Source organism: Apis florea, unplaced genomic scaffold (assembly GCF_048593485.1).
Source record: "Apis florea isolate Af1SG1 unplaced genomic scaffold, ASM4859348v1 contig_3367_pilon, whole genome shotgun sequence".
NCBI classification, from domain to species: Eukaryota; Metazoa; Arthropoda; class Insecta; order Hymenoptera; family Apidae; genus Apis; species Apis florea.
This window is the reverse complement of record NW_028256746.1, coordinates 2,389,085-2,413,241: the sequence shown is the minus strand read 5'-3', so window position 1 is coordinate 2,413,241 and position 24,157 is coordinate 2,389,085. Positions and strand designations below refer to the sequence as shown.

Sequence of the window (24,157 nt, the reverse complement as noted above, 5' to 3'; positions counted from 1 at the left end):
AAAAAGATATCGAAAGAAATAGAACGCGGAGCTTAACCTCGACACGAAACCGCAAATAGTTATGAATTCTCGGATCGTGAATGCGCAATCTGTGGAATTAGCGTTGAATCGATCCATATGCGCCTCTTTCCCCCCCTCCCCCCCGCCCCTCCTTTTCCCCTCGATGACGCGGGGGGAATCGTCATTGCACGCATTGACATCTCCATTATATCGTACGTCTACGATATTATCGAGGGGGCATATTATCGCGAAACCGCAATCCGTCCCGAATCAGGTCGATTTTTCTCTGTTATCTCGCGTCTCCCGAGATGGTGGCGTCTCTCGAGCGAGTAACAGCGAGTGGAGAATAATAATAACGGCGACAATCGTTGTACAATCGCCGGCCGACGAGGAAGAATCAAGGTCCACGGAGAGGGGAGAGGAAGGGCGAAAGAGACGGGCAACTCGACACGGCTCGTCGTTTGTGCGATTCGAATCTAATGAATCATCATCACCACCCCCTTGCCTGTCGTCGTGTTAATTACGAAATTTTGCCAAACTCCGTATCGTTACCTTATATTCATATTACGAATAGACAGAAATTGAATCAATTGGAGGATAAAGAGGAAAAGGATCGATGGAAGATAATGGGATAAAAGTATTTTCGACGAGAAAATATTTTTTGGATTTAGCACGACGTTATTAATAAAATGAGACGAGATTTGAGATTCGGAAGAACGGCCGAGTGTTTCCCATTTTTAGATCGTTTTGTCGAAAATATCATTAACCGGCGTGAAATAGATATAGTATTATTAAAGTGCGAAGAATCGATTCGAACCTTTCGATCACCTTTCGATCCATTTAACCATTATTGGTTAAAAGTTTAATACATAGAACGCATCGACATCGATATTGCTATTGTTTTTATCGGATTGTCAACGTTTCTCCTGCCTCGTCTCGTCTCGATCGCGACGAAAGACCGGTTGTTGGCACCGATTCGCATTAAAACGAAGCAAACTGACACGAATAACGCGCATCTTAACGCGCGTTAAGATCGAAAGGAAGAAAGCGAAATTAACCGAAGATTTCGAGAAGCGCGTATAACGGTATTACTGACTATTAAAATTCGAGGCAGACGTTAAGAGACTCTAATTACTTTCTTTCTTTCTTTCTTTCTTTCTTTCTTTCCGGGAGAAAATCGGGAGAAGCGACACTGGCTAAAGCGAAAACTTGTCCCATCCGCGGGGATTCGAAAAATGCTTACCTGCCAGCCTGTCCTTGAGGTGCGGGTGTCCCTGGAGCGGATGCGCGGCCAAGTTGGCCAACAAGCTCGCCCTGTGAAGACCAGCCGCCGCCGCCTGTTGTTGGCTGTGTTGAAGGGCTTGTAAACTCCAGGGCGGTATCAACGCCTGTGCGGGCAGTGCACCGGTCGCCGCTCCATTAGCGCCGGGTGGCCGATGGGCAGGGACCCTTATCACGCCTCCGCCTGTGTATATCAGGCCTGACCCGGTCGGGAAAAGTCTGAACGGCGCCAACAGATCCGACGCGCAGTGGACCGACGAGTTGGTCGAGTTGGTCTGGGTCTCGGCCGTGCTTCCGGTGTCGTCGTCGTCCCTCTCCGACAACTTCTCCTCGATCTCGTGCCCCCACGACCTTCTTCCATCGTCCAACGTCGTCGCGGACGAGCCACCGTTGTTGTTGTTGTTGTTGTTGCTCCCCTCCTCCCACGACCACTTCCTCTCCTTGTCGCTGTCCAGATCCTCGGACGAGGGACTCTTGGGGTCGCGGGGCCGATTCTCGCCCAGCAATCGGCTTATGCTGAACGGGTGGCTCCGGGGCGACTCGGAGTTTTGCAACGTTCTCGAGTTGGTTTGACTCGGGGGCGGGGAATCGGAGCACTCGGAATGGTCCAAGCGGCGATTCTCGTTGGAGTAATTGCGGGGGCTGCAACTTCCCGTATCGGAGTCGTCCACGTTGATCTCTTCCGTCGCGTCCACGTCGCTGTCGCCGTGAACCGACATGATCGGTTCGTCGCGAATCCAATCGGTCAGTACCGATGCTCGGAGCGTTCAATCGTTCACCGTTCCCGATCCTGCGTTCACCGGAAATTGCTTCGGATGCTCATCCTGTCTCGCTACCCTCGTCGCTACGTTAGGCTCGTCAAGTCGAAGTATCCGTTTGCTGCGGTATCGATCGATCGTCGCGCTTTTACACGGGATAGGATTATTGGAAGGAGGAACGAAGCGAGTGTCGAGTTTTCGCTCGTACGATTGTTTGATCTTTGACGCGCGTCTTTCATCCGGCGTTCGATCTGTCGTGCGATCCGTTCCGCCTGACGGCCATCTTGTCCGTCAACAACGTTTCGAATTCGATTCCTCGAAACGAGAAACTTTCGATATCGTCGATTATTAACTCTCTTAAACGTCACTCTGGGGGACTGGGGGCACTGTGTTCAACCTGTTTCCATCCACGAACAGTTTCGTTCAACCATCAAGCAGCACAAGATCACATCGACGGTCGGGGAAAGACTGAACCACTTTTCCGTTCGTTCTCACTTTGCTTCGGGATCGAAACGATAAATCGTAACATCCGTGACGACGATCGGGGAAAAAATCACGACGATCGAGCCGCGAGTGCTCTCATCCTCGATCCTCTCGATACCTTTTCCGTCCGTGGAAACGTCGTCGGGCGGAAAAGAAGGGAGGGAAGAAGGGATGGATCGATCGATCGGCAGATTTACGCCGCGCGAGGGAGGGGAAAAAAAAGAAAAGAAAAGAAAAAGAAAAACGGGGGGGAAAAGTCGAGGAGGATACTCGGATCGGACGAGGAAAAGACTCGGGAGGAGGTGGTGCTCACGTGGTGATCGAAAGGGCTGTGTTTTCCGCGCACGGGGAACTCCGGATCCGTGGTGAGTCGGGACGCGAATCCAGGTCGGCCGCGACGAGAGAGACGGGACGTTGTGAGGGAAGCGGAGAGACCAGATGCTTCATCCCTACCACGGTTGCGCGGCGACTCGAGCCACGAGGCGACGTCCCGACCCGCGGCATCGCCTACCACCGGGGCCACGCTCCAATCCCGTTCAACCTGGCCCCGCCCACCCGCTCCCCTATTGGCCGCCGTTAAATTGATACCTATTTAACATTTGAGCAGAATGTTGCAGGCGATCGCCTTTTTCTCCTGTATTATTTATTGCCCGATCGTCGTGCCTCCTTTTTTCTCTCCTACTCTATTTCCTCGCTTCTTCCTCCCACCCTCGAGCCGAGCAACGGGCCACGTTCCTCCTCCTCCTCCTCCTCCTCCTTCTCCTTGTTCTTCTTCTTCTTCTTCTTCTTCTTCTTCTTCTTCCTCTTCTTCCTCTTCCTCTTCGCCTCCTTCTTCGTCTTCGTATTCTTCTTCCTCGACCCTTCTCGTTGTCTTTTCGTCTCTCTCGCTGCAGAAACAGTGTGCCGCGTTCGAGAAGCGGAGGGACTTAATTACGACGAATATCCTTTTGGCCCCCTCCATATTTTCCCCTCTCCTCCCACCTTCTCCTCCTTCCCTCTTCCTCCGCGCTTCTTTTTCTTTTTTCCTCTCCTCTTTTTTTCTTTCGATCGGGCTCCCTTCTCCCTTCGTCTTCTTCGCTCCTCGTGCTCTTCCACCCTTCCCCTGCCTCCGCCTCCTCGCGCCGCGGCTTTTATCGCGATGTTGCAATGGAGTTTTGCCCCGTGTTGTGCAGCTAGGTATGCGCAGCCCGCAGAATGCAGCCCGAAGCATCGAGCAAAAGGCCAGCCAGCCACGCCACGCCACGCCACGCCAATTCGTCCCCCCTTCGAGTTTCCAACACCGTGAAGCAAACGAGAAACCGATGCCGTGTTGCGAGTAAGACTCGAAACGAATGCACTTTCGCGTGTCTTCTTCTTCTTCTTCTTCTTCTTCTTCCTTTTCTTCTCCGTGCATCGTCCTGAGTAGTGAACCGTTTGCACGCGTTTCCGATGAAAGTCAACTGGGAGATCGGAGTCGTCCGTCCGAATCGTTCAACTTTTCAACTGATCGATGGAAAATTTTCCACGATCGAAAAGTATAATTCGTGGATGAGAAAACGCATTGATTCTTCTCTCGATTTCGAGAGAATTAGATTGCTCGATCACGAGTTCCGAGTGGCGAAGAAAGCGTTGGCTCGCTATTGATCGATCGAGCGTTTCCACGACCTGATCAAAGTATCGGTGTCTCCTCTCGTAGCCTCCACCCGCCTCCTTATATACGAGCCAATTTAAAAATGGTGACCGTCCACGAACTCGCCCGCCATTTTCCTCCTCGTCTTATCGACCGATTTTATCGCTATGCCCAAACTGGAGCGTGGCTTATTAAATCGTATCTCCGATCGTGTCCCCTATAAACGAGGAGGAAAATTAAAAGCGAAACGAGCAACACGACACGACGCGTTCCACCGAATAAACGAGCAAAAATAAACGTTTCTTATTCCCTGTTTTTCTCGTGAAAAATTTGTAATTGCATCACGTTCATTTCACCACTTTGAAAATTTAAGCTACGATTTCTCGAAAGAGTAGAAATCCGAGACGAGTAAAAGAAGCGTCGTTTACAATTAAAACAACAATTTAAAGAAAGATAAATGTTGCTGAAAGTTTACAACGCGTTTACGACAACAAACTGCAACCACGCGAAGGCGAAGAAACTCGATTGCGCAAGAAATATTTCGATCGGCAATTCATTTGAGAGTGATCCATGTCCAGCGTGCCGTTGCGCAACGAACGCGTTGCGGTAACCGACGATAATGGCAACAAAATAATTTGCCGCACACGTAGCGTGGCGAAACATCGACTCGAAAGCCTTACCTTCTCACCTTTTCCTCACCGTTGCCTCTCTGCCGTTCGCTAATGGCTCGCCATTATTATTATTGTTGTTGTTGTGCGCACGATTCAAAATATTTCTGCGTCGTTAGAAATACGCGTGTCGATCGCGCGGATGGATTCGAAACGAATCGTATCGCATTACGCGCGAACTGAAAAAACCTTTTGGACAGGTTACACTTTTTGCGGGTAAAAATTTTTCAAAGCGAATTATCATCCATCCATCATCGATCATCGAATTCGATAAACGAAATTGTATTTCGTAACGAATCAACGATCAATTATTTCGAAATGGATTTCAAATAATTACTCTCCCGGTAAAACTTACTATTGGCTGTTTATTCAAAACGACATTTTATTCCGTTTCGACGGGTGAAAAATGAAATACGGGGAGGAGGGCGGGGGGCGGGAAGGAGGGGGGAATAAATATTCAATTTCAACGATACTAAGAATCGATTGGTTACTTTATCCTTCGCGAGGAATGGATATCGCAGTCGCGTTAAAAATCGTCCGGAATGGTGATAGCTCAACCGCGACCTACTAAAAACGTTTCAAAGTAACGTGAAGAAAAAAGAGAGAGAGAGAGAGAGAAGAAGAAGCGCAATTACAAGTTCGTCGATCGATTTAACAATTTAATTTTACTAATGTACTCGATGAATTTAAAGAATTAACTTGTTAAATTCCACGAGATAAAAAGTGCGTAAAATATTTAAAAAAAAAAAAAAAAAAAGAAAGAAAGAAAACGCGGATATTCCTCGCCAATAAACCTGAAATTGAAACTTTCAACACGTCCGCGGTGTGTAAAAATTGCTATCGAAAAAACTGCTTAACGAAAATTGCCAATTCTCGATTGAGAATACATTCTCGCTGGCAGAGAATGCATTCGATAATTCAACTTGGTCGAGCGTTTTATCAGCTTGCGAGAGAGGGTAGAAAATTATGGACAAACAAGCAAGTCGATTTACATTGATTCGTTGTGCGTTTCACGGATTAATGGGATTCCGTTGGGCGAATTATGCAAGGAAGGCTAGGTTTCGCCCACTCCACCCTCCCCCAGCTTCGCCTCGATCGAGGATCAATTCGGGATGTCAGACGTCCGCGTGTCACTTAGGCGTTTTCACCGAGGCCCGAATAATTCATCCCACCCTTTTAGAAACGCTTACAAATCCCGCGATAGCGTCGCGACAGAGGGAAACCAGGGGGCGGCGAAAAGGTTAGCCGGAGGAGGGAAGGGATGGGATGGGGCAAAGAGGGAAACGAAGGGGTTTGACCGGGCTGCCCTGTTGCAGGATGAAAGACGCGACGACGTGGAAAACTGTAGCTGCACGCGTGCACGCCCGCCCTCCTCCCCCCCTCCTCCCCTGGAAAGGATTGTTCTTCATTATTCAAAACATCCAGAGTTTTAAGCTCTGGAAAACGGCGGCAGTGATTCGAATAATCGGCCCGTTATATTCTCCTCGAATACGTTCGGTGACGAACAATGGTTTTTCGAAATTCAACTCGCCGCGCTGATCTCGTATTGGAAATTGGCTACGGTTTGAAAAAGAGAAAATGTTTTGGAAACAATCCAAGTTCGATGATAAAGTGAGACGGTGGAGACGGAAAGTGAAAATTCTAATTTTTAATCGGATCGGATGACTTTGAACTTATGGCGATTTTTTAAAATCTTGTTTTCCATCTAAACGGTAGAGAAATTGAAAATTTTAATTCAAGTTAGGACGATTTGTTGCAGTGTAAATTGGGCGATGGTTTCACGGAGGAAGAAAGTTAATCGAGTAAGAAAATCTTTCCAATTCCCCCTGTATCGGTCCCCTGTGCCTCGGAGACACTCGTTACGCGTTACTGTAATCGGCCACTTCGTGCACTTCTCCCCGTTTCATTCAACCTCGCATCACGCGGCGAGAATATTTATCCCGTAACGAAACACTGGCAAGTAGTAAATAATTGATTGGATCGGAGGAGGGTGGCGCGTTGCGCTCCCATCAATGGGAACTGTTCAACGACAGGCAGAAGGGTCGAAAGCGACCGGTGCATCGACGAGAGACTCGAATTGTCTCGATCGAATCTAAACAAATGACGACAACGATCCTTGTAAAAATCTATTATAATTAAAACTTCCATATCTTACGTATTTCCACTTACCAACTTACGCACCAACACTCGTAACAAAACACTCGTGTTGCGAATTAAACGAATCTGGAACACCACGCAGAGGAGCAGGTTCAAGGCCAAGCATTTCCAATTCGCCTCGATGCTAATCAAAAGCCCGTCTCCTTCCCTCCAAGGACGCCATCCGATCGTATCGAGGGTGGCAAAGCCCCCCTTTGGTCGAGCAGGATCGAGTCGCACCCCGTGGAACGTGATACGAAACAGAGACATCAATTTCGTTCTTACACCCGTGACTGTGAGAAACCGTGACTGCACCGACGTCACACCTACTGCCAACTACGCGTCCTACGCGAAAATGTTATGATCCCCGCTCGCCGAGAATCTCCAGAGAATCGAGAAGGGGAGAAGCTTTGTTCTCCTGTGTCTGGGCAAAGGCTGGGTGGAGAGCGGTCGACGAGGGGCGTCCAACGATCGGTTTGTTGTGAAATTGGGTATCGTCCAAGGGGGTTGTTGTGCAAGTGTTACCGGGCCGCACTCTCTTCGTGAAAATCCTTGGTTGCCACGGGTCTCGGTTACAGGTTGCGACCGTTGTGTCGTTGCGACCAGATGATTTCGGGATGAGAACGTCGAGGAGGAGATGATTAATTCGCGGGGAGGGGACGAAAGGAAGCAAGGGTAGGATCAACGAATCGTGTGCGAATCGAACGAAATGATAATAACAATATAATAATAATTCGAAGGATTTTTAGACGCATCGATTCTAAGAAATTGTTCGAATCCCCTTTCGAAAAAAAAAGGGGAAATCAGTCTGTTCGATCGTCTACTCTAATCGTTACGCTTACTAGTTAAAGTACGTTTTTTATCGCTACCGTTTAAAAAGAAAAAAAAAAGGAAAAGAAAAGAGGGGGGAGAGGGGGAATGGGTTGCGTAATTACAGACGTTTAAGGATGCGGAATTTTCAGTTTTAACAGGCACTTTTGATTTACGGGTTATTATTTTTCGAAATGGGCTCTCTCGGGGCTGTGTGCCGGCCCGCAATAACGACCGGCAATAATCGCGATAGGGACCCTTCGAGAAATCGTTCTCTTAGGCAATAAGCAATTTAGCAAAGTACGAAGTAATTCGGCTCGGACAATTTTCGCAATCCACGATCTTTTAAATCGTTGTCGGGGATCTAGCGCGCTTTGTGGAAAGCGGTGGTGGAGCCGGATGAAAAGAGCGCGCGGATTATTCGAAACGGCATTCGTATCGCCATTACGTGAAATTTTATATACCGCTTTAAGGAATCGTGGCGTGAGTCATGCGCGAATACCTTCGTAACAACTAACTAGCAGTGTACGCTGTCCGAGGAAGGAGATTTTAATTTTTTTCAAATCGTATCGCTCTCTTGTCGTCAAAAACAAAAAAATATTTAACCGTGTGTAATCTCTGCGTAATCCGATATATAGCGTAAAGGCGAGACAAACTTTGAACTTTTATGAATAAATACGCGGAATGAATCGGTGAACACGACTTCGATCTTATCACGCGGCAACTCGGAAGAAAGTTAATTTTAACTCTGGGGCATCGATAAGAGGAGGAGAGGCTCTCTCTGGAAAAAGCTCTCTTCTCGCGTTGTTTTTATATCCGTTGAAAGATTCATTCGATAACAGATACGTACGCCGGTCGAATGGAAAATCGACGTATCTCTGAATTATCCTGCGCAGACTGTACGACGAATGGAAGCAAGTTTTCTTTTCTCCCCGCGGATCCAGATTTCCCGGAGCTGTTTCCCGCAACTTTAAACTTCCCCCTTCCTCCACGGAGGATCGCCCTGAGGGGAATCCTATAAGGTCCTTCGAGTTTGTGACGGCCCGGGCTTCACGAATATCTTCGTGAAACATTGAAAGAAAAAGTTTTACGTCGAGAAGAGGCGCGAGGGGGGAGGGGGTGGTCTCGTGTAGAGGGAAGAGATATCGCGGTTGCGGTTACCGTTTTACGATCCAACGATCAAACGATCGTATTAGGTCTTTCCCTTTTTTCTTTTTTTTCTCTCTTTTTCAAGAAAGATGAATATGAATTTCCACGTCGAACAACTTGTATCGATACGTTTGATTTCGTTCGCGTAAGTGCGAAAATTTAAATGTCTCTTTAGGTACGTGGATCGATTCCAAATTGGTATGTACTTTCGAGTTTGTTATTTTGTTATATTATTTATACACGTACGTAGAGGTAATAAATTAGCGGTTACAGTTTTCGTCGAAATCCAATTTGAAAAAAACGAATTAGGAAAAATTATCTTTACTAAATTTCTCAAGATAACTTTTAACTTGCCATCGCGATTATTAACCTTCCAATTATGATTTTCAATATCGTTCGAAAATTTTCTATCTTAATTCATCGAAATATCTTTCGATTCGTTTCACCATTCTTCCCCATCAATCGCAAACAAATAAATTCCAACTAATAATAAAAATCAGAGAGAAGCCGCGTTACCATCTCCGCCATAACCGATGCACGGAATAATCTTAACGGATTAATCTTCGTTGCGGACGAGATAATCTACCCTCCGAGCGAGAAACCCCTCCGGAAACCGATAACCCCGTACTTCTTGCGAACACCTATATTCCGACATTGTTCTACGCGAAAACTGGCAAGGTGGAAAAGTATATATATATATATATATATATATATATATACATATATATAGATAGGTGCAACATACGATGGCGCAACACCGCATACAAATATAGCGAGGGCAGGCCGGCCAGGGTGAAACATTTATTTAGCGCCGAGGGATTTTCCAAATGGAGGGAGAGCGGGGGCAAGGAAGAGGGAGGAGGATAACTCGGTTAGCTCGGCAGACTTTCGATCTGTATTCCGTCTACCGAGGAGTTTATCACCGACCGCTTTCCCTCCCCCCAAACCGCCCTTGTTATCGTCCGCGATCTACCGTTCCGGGACGGTTTCCTCGCATGCCCCGCGTCCATTTCTTTCCCGCGATTTATCCGCTCCTCCGAGCCGAGATAGCGCTTTAATTCCCTCCTTCATTTTGCGAAAACACTTTCGAGCTTCCTCGACCGCGGGCAGAAAGAAAGTATAACACGCGGGATGAACGCGTGTGAAGAATCGAAATTTAAATACGAAGGGAGGGGAGGGAGGATTATTGAAATTGTTGGAAAGTTTCTCGTGGAAATAAATCGGTAATTCGATCGTTGCCTCGAATTCGCAGATACGAAATTGCATTGTTAGCGAGCGGATACAAAAGAATTGGCGGAGCCGATTCGTTAAGAATTAAAAATAATCCTTTGCTCGGTAAATTAGCCGGGTGGAGAGAAAGAAGGAGAGAAGGAGAAAAAAAAAAAATCAGCGCAATCAGCGAGCTATCAGCGCGAAACAATATTAGCAGTCGGTGTAATAATTATCGCATTAGCGGGTCTCGGTACGCGGGCTACCGTATGTGTAATTTACGGTAATTAGCGCCAAGATAATTAAATGAAAAAATATCTTAGCTATCGCGGAATATGAGCGTGCGTTTGTTTTTTTCTTTCTCGCGCATCGTGTAAATTTTATATTGTATTCAACGAACGAGATGAGATATTCTCGATAACAACAGTCTCTTCGAATTGAAATTGAATTGGAATGGGAAAAAAAAGAAAAAAAGGAAAAAGTTAAAAATGCAAAGTGCAGAGAAAAGTTTCATTTTTCTTTTTTTTTCTTTTTTTTTTCTTTTTTTTTACAAAAGATTTTTCTTCACGAGATCAGCGATGCAGATAAAGAGATGTTTCCGCGCGTCGCTTTTTGATTTATACCCCCATGATTTTTTTGATTGATTAAAAGCAAGTTCAAGCTGAGACGCGTAAAAGACGCTGTAAGAAGATAAAAGAATGCTTAATTCCCGCCGGCAAGCTGTCCGTGTAAGAACGACTTATTCCCCTCCATCTTAATCATTATACCATGGTCGTTTATTCGAGCGAGATAATTGCATCGTTTCTCGATCAAATTTAATTTCTCTCCGTTCTTTAATTAAAAATTTCTATCTACCTACCTGTAGGAGAAACTTACGTTCTTCTTTTTTTAAAAAAAAAAGCCGTTACAACGAATTTTTTATTACGATACGAACGAAGGAGGGAGAGATAATTTTTTTAATTGTAAAATAAATCGGTAGATGGATGTACAAAGAGTGTTTGAAATAAATTTCAAGGATCGGGCATCCGCTCGTGTATTAGTATAAATACTGTTGGTGTTCCCAAGATACGATGGAATTAATCCGTTATGGTGGATTTATAACACGGCACCCCTTTCTCGCTTCGTTCTCCTAAATCACCGGACGGAAAATCTTATTCGGTTGCCCGTTCGTCAAATTGTATTTTCGTAATTAATTAAAATTCTGAACTCCGAGGCTAAGAACGGATTCGTTGAACGATAATTCCGAACTCGATTCTTTTCCAAGATTGTTTAAAAAAAAAAAAAAAAAAAGAAAACATTTCCAATAAAATTCTCTCTGTCGTTGATCGAGAGAAAGAAAAACTTGATCTAAAACGCTGAGAAATACGTAAGAGAAATGATTTTCGTTTCGGGTTATCCTGAATAGGTGAACGGCCGGAAGAATATCGGGAAAATATGGTGCGGCGATGCCGAACAAACGTGCGGGGGAGGGTGAAAGAACGAGCCCAAGACTTAATAGAAATACAATAGAGCCCATTGAGAGGGTGGCCCACCCTCCCCAGGCGGCAGTTTGCCTCGGAAAATAAATCAAATTCCAATACGCTAAGTGGTTACGGGTGACGTAAACCAGACTTCTGCCGAGGCTGGAATACAGCCACAGTCCCGAGATTAAATTCTATTTAATTTCGAGCTCCATGAAATTCGCTCGAGGACTTGTGCCGGCGTACTTCTCTTTTATAGGAAATCGGATTAACGACCGGTTCGACTTTAGTTCGCGAGAATTGCTATTATACACCGCTGTGTTATTGTTGCATTCACGTTCACCATTTTCGCGGATCTTCCCCTCGAAACTATTCTTCTACGATAACGTTCGACGATGTTAATCATCGATCGAAATGACACGAGCCTCGATAATTGCAATCGAGCGATGCCATTTTGATGGTTGAAAGGAGATACGATAAGGATAACCTTTGGAAATATTTCTCCTCCTTTCCTGCACAGATTGAAAAATAAAATTATTGCCTTCTTATTTGGATCGACGCTCGTGGGACAGTGATCGTCCAGGGACTCACGGCTGCGGAAAGAGGGACGAGCGGTTTTTAGTGGACGTAAAAATGGCTACGGTCGATTAAATAATCGATGAACGACAAGTGTGGGGATGTGATTTCGTCTTTAAAAAATCGCTTCTTTTATTGCCAGGGATGGAAACGATATTGTATATTTAATGCTCGAATCCACCCCAGTCCTTTGTATTGTCCGTGATATTACGTTCTCGAAAATATTTTCCTTTTATCGTGAATCGCAAAAATAAATTTTTAAAACGACATTGTAAAAACAAAGAAAAAAAAAAAAATAAGAAAAAAATAAAATCGAAATATCGATCCCGAAAAAATATGCAAGTCAAGATATTAAATGGAAATCAATTATTCGCGTTTATCGATATCGTTTAAACGATGATGATCACGAAAATTTCCCTCCTCCTCCTCCTCCCCCTCCCTCCCCTCTCGAAGAGCATTCTACAAGTATTTCGCTCGACCTCTGTTCAAAGCAGTGCCATCGAGGATTTCCAGGTGGCGGCCATGTTTTCATTATACCGCGCAATGTCCGGTACTCGATCACACCGCCTTCCATTTCTCTCTCTATCTTCGTTTCATTCGTCCTTTTCTCGAGCGGTTGTTCCAGCTACACGGTTGTTCCACCTTTTGCAAAAGCAGTGATATTTCAACGGGTGTGCACGTTCCACGTTCAACCTCGCCCCAGTCAACGAGAACTCTAATTTCATTATTGCGGGTCTCTCGGGTCAGGGACAGTGGCGTAGCATTATGGGTGTTGTGTTACGCGCACAATATTACACAACCACGCTCGCTTTCCGCCATCGAGCATGATGATTTTTCAACCGTCCTATTCATCCAGATGTTTAAAACAGATACGGTAGAAAATTTGATTTGAATTAAGATTGGACGCGTAATTACTTATCCTTCGAATCATCTCTCCGATCTTGCTCACTTGTTGTAATTCCAGATGAAATCGAAACGTTGGTGGTGGAATTAAATTATAACGATAATAAGTGGAGGGAGGGGAAGAGAGAGAGAGAGAGAGAGAGAGAGAAGAAAAAGTAAAAATATTTCTGTAGTTCGTAATTGAGGAAGAAGATGGAATGGAAGAAATACGCGTGTCAATCTTCGCGTATAAATGATCGCTTATCTGCGTGATTGGCGCACGTGTTCCCAGCATCTCTGCCGGCATTCGCATCAAGGAACGTTATTGAACACCGAAACTGTCAATCGTTTCTAGAGATATTGGAATTTCTTACTCGATTTCAACATCGTCTCTCCCTCTCCTCAATTTCTCGATCGAACGCGCTTTTTCTTCTTCTCTTCTTCCTATTCCAACTTGCTTGTTTATATATATATATTATACATAAAAAAATAATGTTTCGAAATCTTTGTAAACAATTTCAATTTCAATCGATTCGTTCCCTGACGAGCGACTACGCTCTCCGCCATGGATCTTTTCTTCGCAACGCTTGCACCACCACTTACACGCGTTCCAGAAGAATTCTTATTGGGCAGTGAAACTGCCAATTGTCTCAAAAGCTCGGACCCAGTCCCGATAATGAGGGATTAAATATTAAGAATTGTATTCTGGCCGCGCGCGCGCTCAATGTTCCTTTGTTTTACGGTGATACGTGACCAGAAAGCAAGATGGCGAGCCGACCATCTAACGCGATTAGGCGGCCCCCCAGCCTTTCTTTCTTTCTCTCGGCCAGGGCAAGCTTTAGCATGGTTACGCTTCTCCAACGATAAGATTGGATACGATGCCATCGGGGTTGAACGAATTTTCCAAAAGATTCCACGATCACCGTTGTGAAACACGAGTTGATTTTTTTTTTTTTTTTTTTTTCGTCTCGAGACGGCTCGAGAACGCGACCAGATCGATATTAAGAATTCGAGACGATCCCCTCCTTCCACCCTCAAAAAATTTCTTTCGTTCGAAAAGAATTCAGAATTACGTGTAACGATAAATTTTCGTTGTTGGTCCGGGGAAAAAACGAGCGAAGCGATTTCCGAGCAAACAACGATATTATTTTTCCATTAGCGCGAGGAGTCTGGCCGCAAGAAAGATCGACGAACGTTCGTCTCGTTTACTCGACGGCCGCAAAAGCGAAGGAATGACTACCGCGAGAATGAGAAGGAGGAGGAGGGAGAGGAGGAAAAAGAAGGCGAGGGGGAAAAAAGAAGGAGGAAGGAAGAGAAAGCATCGAGCGTTTCTCACGTCCGTTTTAGGCGGAGCGCGCAATGCGATTCTCATGAAGAATGCAGAGTCGACAAGGATACCGGCTCATTCGTATTAGGCCAACAACGGGGCCGCGCGGCAACGAGCATTCTTAAATAATTCACGAATTCCTTGTGTCGACATCGATTTTCAGAAGTCGTAAAAGAGAGCAACGAGCATGAAACGCGAGAACGCGTGTAAAACACCCGGGACGGAAATTAAGAAAGAAGGAAGGATGTGCGCGAAACAACCGACAAAGGATGGAACACGTTAATCCGCGTTTCACTCGAAATCCTAGAATCATCTCTTCCTTCCTTCCTTCCTTTCTTCCTCCCTTCTTTTCTTTCTTTCTTTATTTCTCCGTTTCAATTTCCTGTGTGTGCCATCTTGATGCAGGCACGCCTCCGCGTCTCGAATCCTATCCTCTTCAAGAGAAGGTGAAATAGCGGTCGAATGAAAGAGCAAACGGAACGCAGACGGGTTTAATAGGAACGGGCGACCAAACGCTTGTATCCGATTATGCGCTCGGCTATTATGAGCAATTTTAATCCCAGATCTACGCTTATCGATTGAAAAATTCCAACCGCGATGCGCGAGAAATATAAAGAAAAAGATTTGTATATATATATATTCTTTTTTAAGAATACGAGGACTCGCGTCGAAAAGTACGAAATTACCAGCGAACGGATATAAAGCTGGATCCGGAGAGAGGACCGGTGGCCACGGGACGAAGTGATTTCGCCTGATCACAAGTTGGAATAATTAAGCTCGCGGGGAAATAATTCGGCAAGGGCCGAAGAACCGTGCAAAAGCGATGAGAAACGGTGATCGTGGCGGAGGGACGTTTAAATATTCACAGGTTGCAATAAGCGGCGCTGACATAAAGTTCCAGCGGAATGAAATTTAACCGAAAAACCGATTGCCCTGGGCAGATTGCTTTTCGCCCGTTTTTCCATTATTCAGCATCGATTTTAAATCAACGATATATATATATATATATATATATATATATATATGTTCCGCAACGCGGGTTCCAGACCGGTGAAATAAAACGTTATCGTGTTCGGTAATGCAATTGAATTTTTCCCTTTTTTTTTTTCTCTCTCTCTCTTCTTTCCTTTCCTTCGATCGCCCGATTAACATCTGGCCCGGCTCGTTCGATTTTCACTTTAAAAGTAACACGTGATTCACGATCGATAATTCATCCATCGATAAATTACCACGTTCCATCTTCCATCGATAATTTTTAACGTCGCCTCATAGGTTATTAAACAGATCAGCGAGGAAGCGCCATCGATCATCACGAGATGTAACTACAACCTCCACCCTCGGGCGAGGAAACTTATCGAGCTATTATCTCGCCTCCCTAATGAACACCGTTCACGATCCCACGAACGGTGCGAATATCCCGCGAAACGCTCTCTCGAACGCTCTCTTAAAACTCCCACTCGTAATTCGAAAAATTATATTCGAAGGAGAGACGCAAGAAGACGCGGGGAGGGATCCCGGTATGGGATCAGGCGAGGACGAGCGTTTCGGGGCGGAGACAAAGGGGGGACGGAGAAAGACGACGCGTAATCGCGTGCATTCACGTGTCGAAATGGCCGGGTGTGCGCGAGCCCGTGTATACATGCACGCGTGCGTGCATAAGGACGGCGCGTAGCTGGAACGAGACGGAGGCGAACGGTTGAGCGAAGGTTAGACGGAAACGGATAGAGGGAAGGGATGAACGAGATGGAGAGAGTGAGCGAGAGGGGAGGAAGAGGAACGAAGCTGGAGAGTACTAAGCTAGAAACTCATTACGGGTTCGCTCCGCCCATGCTGTTCGACGAACCGCCGACCAATCGGATACTGGCGTATCGTAATCGCGCCTGCACGGTTAATCTCGGCATCGCGTCCAAGTATACCCGTAGCCCTATTGCCTACACTCTGACGGCCGGTTGTGTTATTACGACCGTTGAATCGGTGTGAGTGGATCCGCGCGCGGGGGTGAGGGGAGGGTTCGAAGGGGTGGCGCGCGGTACGGCTCATTTGCAGACGGGCGTCGTACGAGTCCAAGGGACCGAGTCCCTTTCCAATAGCCGAGGATCGTTAGAGGGAACCTTTGATGCTCTTCGTTTTGCTTCCGTTTCTTTTTCTTCTTTCCTCCCCCCCCCCCTCTCCCCCCCTCTCTTTCGGATCGTCGATTATTACACGATCACATCTAATTTATTCGAGATTGTTATACGCGAAAGCGATCGCGAAGCGATATATATATATGCATATATCGAGAAAAGAAGAAACTTGAAAAGAAATCTTGAAAAGACGATTAGATCTAGTCATCCATCTCGGATCCGAATGGAAATTTTCCAGATTTCGGATTTTTCGGATAAAGTAAAAGTAAAGATCGAAGATGAAAGAGCGATTATTCGCGGTTTAATTATTCGTATATTTCGCGCCAACTGTAAACTCGCGATTTACGATTTTGGAACGGTTAATCGGGAGAATTGATTTGCAACGTTTTTATACGCCGTATTTCGTTAAAATCTGTTCGATCGAATTACGAAAGGGATAGAAAACGCGAATTATTTTCCACGTCGTTCGCAATAAGTGGAGGCCACCCATTACAGGCCGAATAATCGTATATCTCTCGTGATTCAATCTGATCATGAAAAGGCTCCGGGTACTGGCCGGCTTAATCGGCAAATATGTTTTCGATTAGTTCCCTATGCGCCTGCAAAGACCCCCAAACACCGTGCAATTTCGGAGGGTTCTCGGTTGTATTCTGCGCAATGGGATTACACACGTCGATCGAACCTAATGACCTGTTGCGGCTTTATTGTATCATTGGTATCGTTTCTATCGTTGGTATTGCAGTTTCAGACTCATCATTTCGAAATCGATAAAAGCGGGCCGCACAATCATAAAAGAATAAATGTTAAATGCGAAATGCGTTAATCTTTGATTATACGGCTACTCGGGATTAGAAGGAGGGTATTCTTTTCTTTCTTTCTTTTCTTCAAAATAAATAAATTATAACCGGAAGAGAAAATCGAATCGTTTAAAAATTAACGAGATCGGGAACGAGATGCGATTGCAACGCAAAAATTAAACACAAATTCGCGAATGGAATGAATTAAAAATCGATTAAAACTTCGATCGAAAGATAACGCAACGGTAGATAAACTTGCATAAACTTGTTCGTCTCGTAAAAGACAGAGAGCGAGGTAAGAAAGTTTGTTTAAAAAATTTTTCGCAACTTTTCTCATTTGTATAACGATAAAGCACCCTATAAAAGTTTTCGGGAGGCGTTTGACTTCCGGGAGGAAAGAAAAAAAACTTGCACGACATTTAAACGATAGTTAATAACGCGTTTAAATATTCCATCGTGAAGCATAAAAGAAATTAGGTTTTTTCAAGTTTTTTTCTTTTTCTTTTTTTTTTCTTTTTTTTTTTCTTTCTTTTTTACTGTTCCAGAGGACTTTTACATCTACTCCCTAGCGTAATAACCGTCGTAAAATAAAGGGAATAACTTTACCACCGGGTCAAATTAGTCATCGGAATTTCTCGAACGTCCATAACGTTAATCGATATTGATTAATCGTGAGTTCAAGTAAATTCTCTCTCTCTCTCTCTCTCTCTCTCTCTCTGTGTCGCATTTCTCGTTCCAGTAAATTCATCAACTCTCAAAAATTTACTTTAAATATACGAACGAATAGCGAAACGAGAAGAATCAACAAACGGTAAAAAATTCAAAGGGTTGGAACGAGGGAATAATAAAACATTGTTGTTTTTCGCGTAAACTGGTTTCGTTCTCGTATTCGTTCATCATTCCCAGTCGCCTATAACAATGTTCGAATAACAGAACGAAACGAGAACGCAAAAATCGGAAAACATGTTCCCGCGGGGTGGAAGATGAAAAAAAAAAAAGAAAGAAAGAAAGGAAAAACAAAAAAAAAAAAGGTCGAAACGCTTCCCCCCTGAAAAACGAGACGCTAATTGCATTTAAAGCTTTCGCGTGTAAAATATTCGTCAGAGTGAACAACGTACGTCTGCCTCGTGCGTAACAATCCGAGTGCCATTCCTCGTTTTTCGAAAGTCACCGAGTGAAACAAACGAACTGACAAGAAGAAAAATTCGACCATTACTCACTTGCCTGCCGATATCCAGCGGATTACTTGAATAATTAACAACAATCAATGGTTTTAAATTTTCGGGAATGGATATAACATTCGTTGGACTAACATTCGAATTGTACTTTCTTTTTTCTTTTTCTTTTTTTTATTTTAAAAGTCGTCTAAAGAGACGAATTATTCCTCGAATTATTGCATTATGCTTGAAAAAAAAAAAAAAAGAACAAATTCTTTCGATCGATTAATGTTGACGATCGATTCAATCGAGTTAATAATCGTTTCAAAAGACACGAATTACGTGAGCGTTATTCCCTGTTAAAATTATTGTGAAATTGAAATATTTCTTGATAATATAACCAAGACTCGCCAAGAAAAGAATAAAAGAAGAAATAATTACAAGAATCTCATTCTATTATAATTACGAGAATATTGCTTAAACGACCTTCACGGTAAATGAATCATGCATTGCGGAATCAGGATAATAACGTTGGTAAGTTACTACCAACGTTTAATCAGACTGTTCATCCACGAAATATCCTTTGTAATTGTAAAAGAAGAAATTATTCGTAATTTAATCAATTACCCTTTTACGTAAAAAAAAAAAAAAAAAAAAAAAAAATCCTAAAATGCATGTCTATGTACCATTAAATTCCACCTTTTGCGAGGACGTTAATCCATCCTGCGACGAATGACGCGAAAAAAGAGAACCTAACGTTAACAATCTCTAACGATCGAAAAAAGGCGAGCGCCAACATCTGTCAATAGCTAGAAACGACAAAGAGTCGGCGCAAAGAGGCAGGTTAATAAAAGCGAATCAGGGACGAGGATGAGGGATAAGGGTGACTTTGACTTGTTAAACTGTCGGTAATCATTTTCGGTGGCGCGAAAGATGGAAACGGAAAAGAGAAAACTAGGTAGAAAAAAAATGGTAAAGTCGACTTTAAACTCTTCAGGATCGGTGATTTCCGTCCCGCGGAACGGGGAACGATGGCGCGAAAGAAGGAGGAGAAGAAGAAGCGTGAGAAAAAAAGGAGAAGAGAAAAAGAGGGTAAAGGGTGAGTTTGACTGTTAAACTCTCGGAAACGGAGATCCGTTTTTTCGGTGATCGCCGGTGTTTCCATGGTCGAAACGGTGCGATGGCACGGAAGGAGGGGTGCGCCGCGGAGGTGGTTGTTGCCGCGCCTTTGGTGAAGGCAGGTGGGGGGGGGGGCAAAAGGGAGAAAAAGAAAAGAGGAGAAAAAAAGAGGGAGGAAAAAAGAAAGAAGAGGCGGAAAAAGGAGGAGGATAGGCGGCGGAGGATAGAGGGAGAGAGAGAGGAAGAGGGGTCACTCGTACACGGTGAAATTGCCCGGCCATTAACGATACTACGTTATTACGCTCGTCCTTTTTTGCAGCGCAGCCTCTGCTCGCTCGCGCGCACAAACCGGCGGCCATCTTGGAATATGGTATATCGAAAGAGAGAAAGAAGCGGAGGACGAAGAAGAAGAACGGGCTCATGCCCCGTTCTGCCCCGTTCCGGATGAATCGATCCGATCAACGAGGATCAATCGTCCGACACCCGGAAAAACTTGACGCGTTCGCACCTTTCGAGAGAACTCTTAACCGATTCTTCAATTATCGGTGAAATTGTTCTCGATTTGCGAATTATAATATTCGTGTCGAAAATAACAAGTCTTGTCAATTTTTCGGTCAATTAACATCAACAGGAAATGTACGTTCGAAAAAAGTATGAGGATTGAGATAGTTGCTACGAACTATTAGTTCCTTTTTTTAAAGAGGAATTTACATCGAAAAGTATCAATTAGCGTAAGCAAACACCGATACTGTATCAGTACTTATTCTCAGAACTCAAATAAAGATAAATAATTGTGCGCGGTAGTGTTAAAAAAAATCTCTGGAAACTTCTGTTAAAAGGACACGATGTCTTAAATATACTCGAAAGAATTTGGCCTGTACAAGTTTCAAGGCTGAGTTATGACGTCAATCAATATCTAATACCGATATAATTATCGATCTCGTTAATTATAAATTCCAACAAAAGTAATTATAATTTCTATAATATCCCGCACTTGAAATCTTTGAAAAAATGATATATCCTCCGTAGTGCGATTTATATAAAATTAATAAAGAACTTTATTAACGTTTTTACACGGAGTAAATGGAGAAACTAGGAAAGGAATAATGAAAATGGCAGACATCAATTACTTAAGCCTGATCGGCTCGGTTCGATTAGCGAGTAACGAATTGAATATAAATCGGTATTTTATGCAAAGCCGATTGACATCGATATCGATGGAAATATACGAGTGAACGATTGAATTAGCGGTGTCTATACCTAACCACTCTTGATTTCACTCTCTATTAGATAGCTCGAAAAAAGATTCGTGCACTATATTGCGATACATAGTTCAAGAACAAAAATTGTTTCTGCTGTAATCGTTCAAAAATAACGCGAACATTTAAAGATATTTAAAATAAAGTGTCTACTAGTCTTTTGATCTTAATACAAAATTGACATTTACATAGATATTTAAATATACAATTAGAAATTGTTGGTATGTTGTAATCGTACCCGTAATATCGGAATTTCAACTAGGTCAGACTTCAATTTCTATAAAAGCAAAATTGCAGAAAAGTCGAGCGCGGGGAGTATCGATCACACGAGAACACTTATCACCTCTGAATTATTAACTGTTAAATTTTATATACCGGTCGGGAGGAAATCTTATCGTGTATTTCGCCGCCCTTTTTGAAGAGGGACAGCCGATTCCACGGCAGAGATTGGCGGTATATCATTATTAGTCATTACCTGTAATCTGCAGTTGGTCGCTCCCATCATCCCCCGTATCGATAGTCATTTCGTACCGACTTTTGACCCGAGTCTGGGACTATAATCAAACGTAAATCGTGTCCAGCTCTTTTTATGGAACGTTTAAAGACGAAAATGGGACCCGGGCCGATTCCCGATAACTCTCACCGTATTGTATTTGTCTCTCCTCGATGCTCGTCGTTTCACCAACGTCCACGTTGCACTGCCAATTTTCCCAAGACCACCATTCGTAGTCATTAAATTATTTTCGACCCCCATCTTGCTTCGAGTCTTGACTCTTGACCCCTTCGACCATACGTATAACCGTGTAACACGAAATGGCTATTTTTTTTTTTTCTTTTTTGTAAAATGATTATTCGAATGATACGCTACTATGTTTCCTTTTCCTTTTTTTCTCCGTCGAAATTTGTGTAAAGTATGGCAAACTCTACAGCTGTATATCTAAAAAAAAAAAAAATCACGTTGAAAAAATTAATTGTTAATTCAATTACAAACATGTATGATAAAAATCTAAAAATATTATAAACATATTACGTGTCTTGTTATCTTTGATTATAAAAGTTTATCAACAGGATCAACGATAAGGTTATAAAATTATATATTTATCACTGTTTTTTTTTTATTTATCATATATATATATATATAAATTATGATTAAATTTTTTTATTTATTAAATCTCATATCTATCTCCATACAAACTGATAAAACTGAATAATAAAATAATTCATCGTGTTTCGAAATTGATTAATTATATAATTAATTAAAGATAAAGCATAAATTCTTCGAATGAATTTTCAATGACTTTTGAAATTAATTAAAAAAAAAAAGAAAAAAAAAAAGAAAAACTTTATAAAAATATTTATATTCACAGTTATTATTAAATTTTTTTTGTCGTTGATCAAAGAAAATAAGAGTATAAAAATCATATCTTGAAAAAAGTGTACGTAATAATAACAAAATAAATCATCTCTGCTTTTGAAATATTTATCATCATTTTTATCCGATACAACTACGTTTCTCATCTATTGCAAATAATAATACGTCAAGTGGTTTATGTAATAATTCAAAATAATCTTAAACGTCACTGTTGCTACATTCAAAACATTGATAAATTTCAACAATTCCGAACCGAATGATACGTTTTATCTCGAATAATGTTTCCTCAACTTCGAAATATTTAAATAAAAACGAGTGGAATTTTTAGAAAAAAAAAAAAAATATATATCTCCCACACGACACTAAATCAAGCTTCGAGTTCAATCACCCATTTTCCGCGATTGAAAGCTTAAAAAAACACGAATTTTTACACGAATGTATTTTAATACACGTTTCAAAATCGCGATCTTCGATCCTAAGATTTCTCGTCTAAGGAAGGAGCGGAGGTACGTTTAGATTTTCGGTACGATGAACGATCGATACTTGTCTGGTATTCGATTTAAATTTTCAATCAGCCTTGAACATTCCTTGATGCACACGAGAAGAGGATTTCTCTCTCTCTCTCTCTCTCTCTCTCTCTCTCTCTCACTCCCTCTCCCTCCCTCTCGGTCTTTCTCACGCGAGAGAAACGAGGCTGGAAGCACCGATAAGATTCATGCATAAAAACGAATCTGGTTTACGAGAATGCTCGTCGTCTAGAACACGATTATTAAAACGTGCCGTGCCGCCAGCTCGTAGACCCCAACGAAGGAAACCTCACAGTTCCCGGCCTTCTTGGAACTTTAAATTAAAACCGCTCTCGTTGTTTTGCGATCGGTAAAGGATCCCGATCGGCGCTCGAGGAGTTGAGAGCGTTCCGGTGTCGTTCGCAATCGGGGGCATAAAGTGTCCGCATAAAGCAAAGTCGGGCGTAGACACCGGCCAACCACCAGGTAAGGACACGCTCGAAAAGGTGCCCTCGCCGTCCTCTCGCCGACCGAGAGGAAAATCCTTTTTTTCCTAGGAAAATACCGATCCTCTTTCCTTCTACGCGATTTGAACGCAATCTGTCGAACTTAGAACGAAGTTTGGAACGGAGATAAATAATAATAATTAAACGCGTGAGAGAAAGGTAATGCGAGGAAGGTAGCGTTAGAGATATAGGTACGAGACTGTTCTAGATTTCGTCTCTTCTTTTCTTTGAAAAAGAATACAGGTATGTATACTTGGCAAACACAAATTTGGAACGAACACGAAATTGCGAAATTTTGTAACGATCTTGATCTCACGTGGAAAGAAAAAAAAATCGATGAATCGATTATTTTATTAGAATATATTTATGTTTTAAATAAATGATGATAAATGATATTTCTTAGAAGTCAGTTTCACTTTTTTTAAAACTTTTCTCTCGTTCGAATTAATCTGATTATGATTTAATTATTTATGTCTTATGTCCCGTTTTCTTCTAGATGCATGCATGCTCTCATGCATTGAAAATTCATCGTCAACCGTGCTGTTGCTACGGGTTTGTTCGAATCTAAATACCTGATCCAACTTCTATAATGCAATTTCAATGTCGGTAGTCGATTACAGAACACTATAAACGCGTATCTCCGGTAAATCCACTAATTGATAACGTATCTAACGTTTTACAATCACGATAGCTAAAGATATTTATTATCGAATATGAAAACGTAGAAACATCTTTGATATCGATCTTCCTTTTACAGTCAGATCTATACGTGTAATTATAATTTTATTCATTCATATAACTTTTTTATATAAAAATTTTTATCTATTGTAAAATAGATATATTCCATGTATCGATATTATTTTATAATTAAAGCGATTTAGAGAGAATTAAAAATTCAACGCAATTTTCCCTATTGAAAAATAATTTAATAATTCGTTGATTTCGATAATTCTTTTTTTTTTTTTTTTCA

The 24,157-nt window shown here is 42.8% G+C and overlaps 1 protein-coding gene and 1 long non-coding RNA gene across 2 annotated transcripts in view; both read right to left on the bottom strand.

Moving 5' to 3' along the window:
- The window catches only part of C15 (homeobox protein C15), a 30,164-nt gene extending 27,763 nt beyond the window's left edge, over positions 1 to 2,401 (bottom strand). Inside the window, exon 1 of the mRNA XM_003695573.4 lies at positions 1,244 to 2,401. Within this exon, the coding sequence (XP_003695621.1) occupies positions 1,244 to 2,000 (757 nt within the window). The 5' untranslated portion in view covers positions 2,001 to 2,401. The remainder of the gene's footprint in view (positions 1 to 1,243) is intronic.
- Positions 2,402 to 3,781: 1,380 nt separating this feature from the next.
- On the bottom strand, positions 3,782 to 21,740 carry LOC147657011 (uncharacterized). Its single transcript, XR_015293266.1, has 3 exons — positions 21,447 to 21,740; positions 21,279 to 21,357; positions 3,782 to 4,004 (listed from the first exon to the last, which is right to left on the bottom strand). It is a non-coding gene; the product is annotated as an uncharacterized LOC147657011 (long non-coding RNA).
- Between the last annotated feature and the right edge of the window lie 2,417 nt (positions 21,741 to 24,157).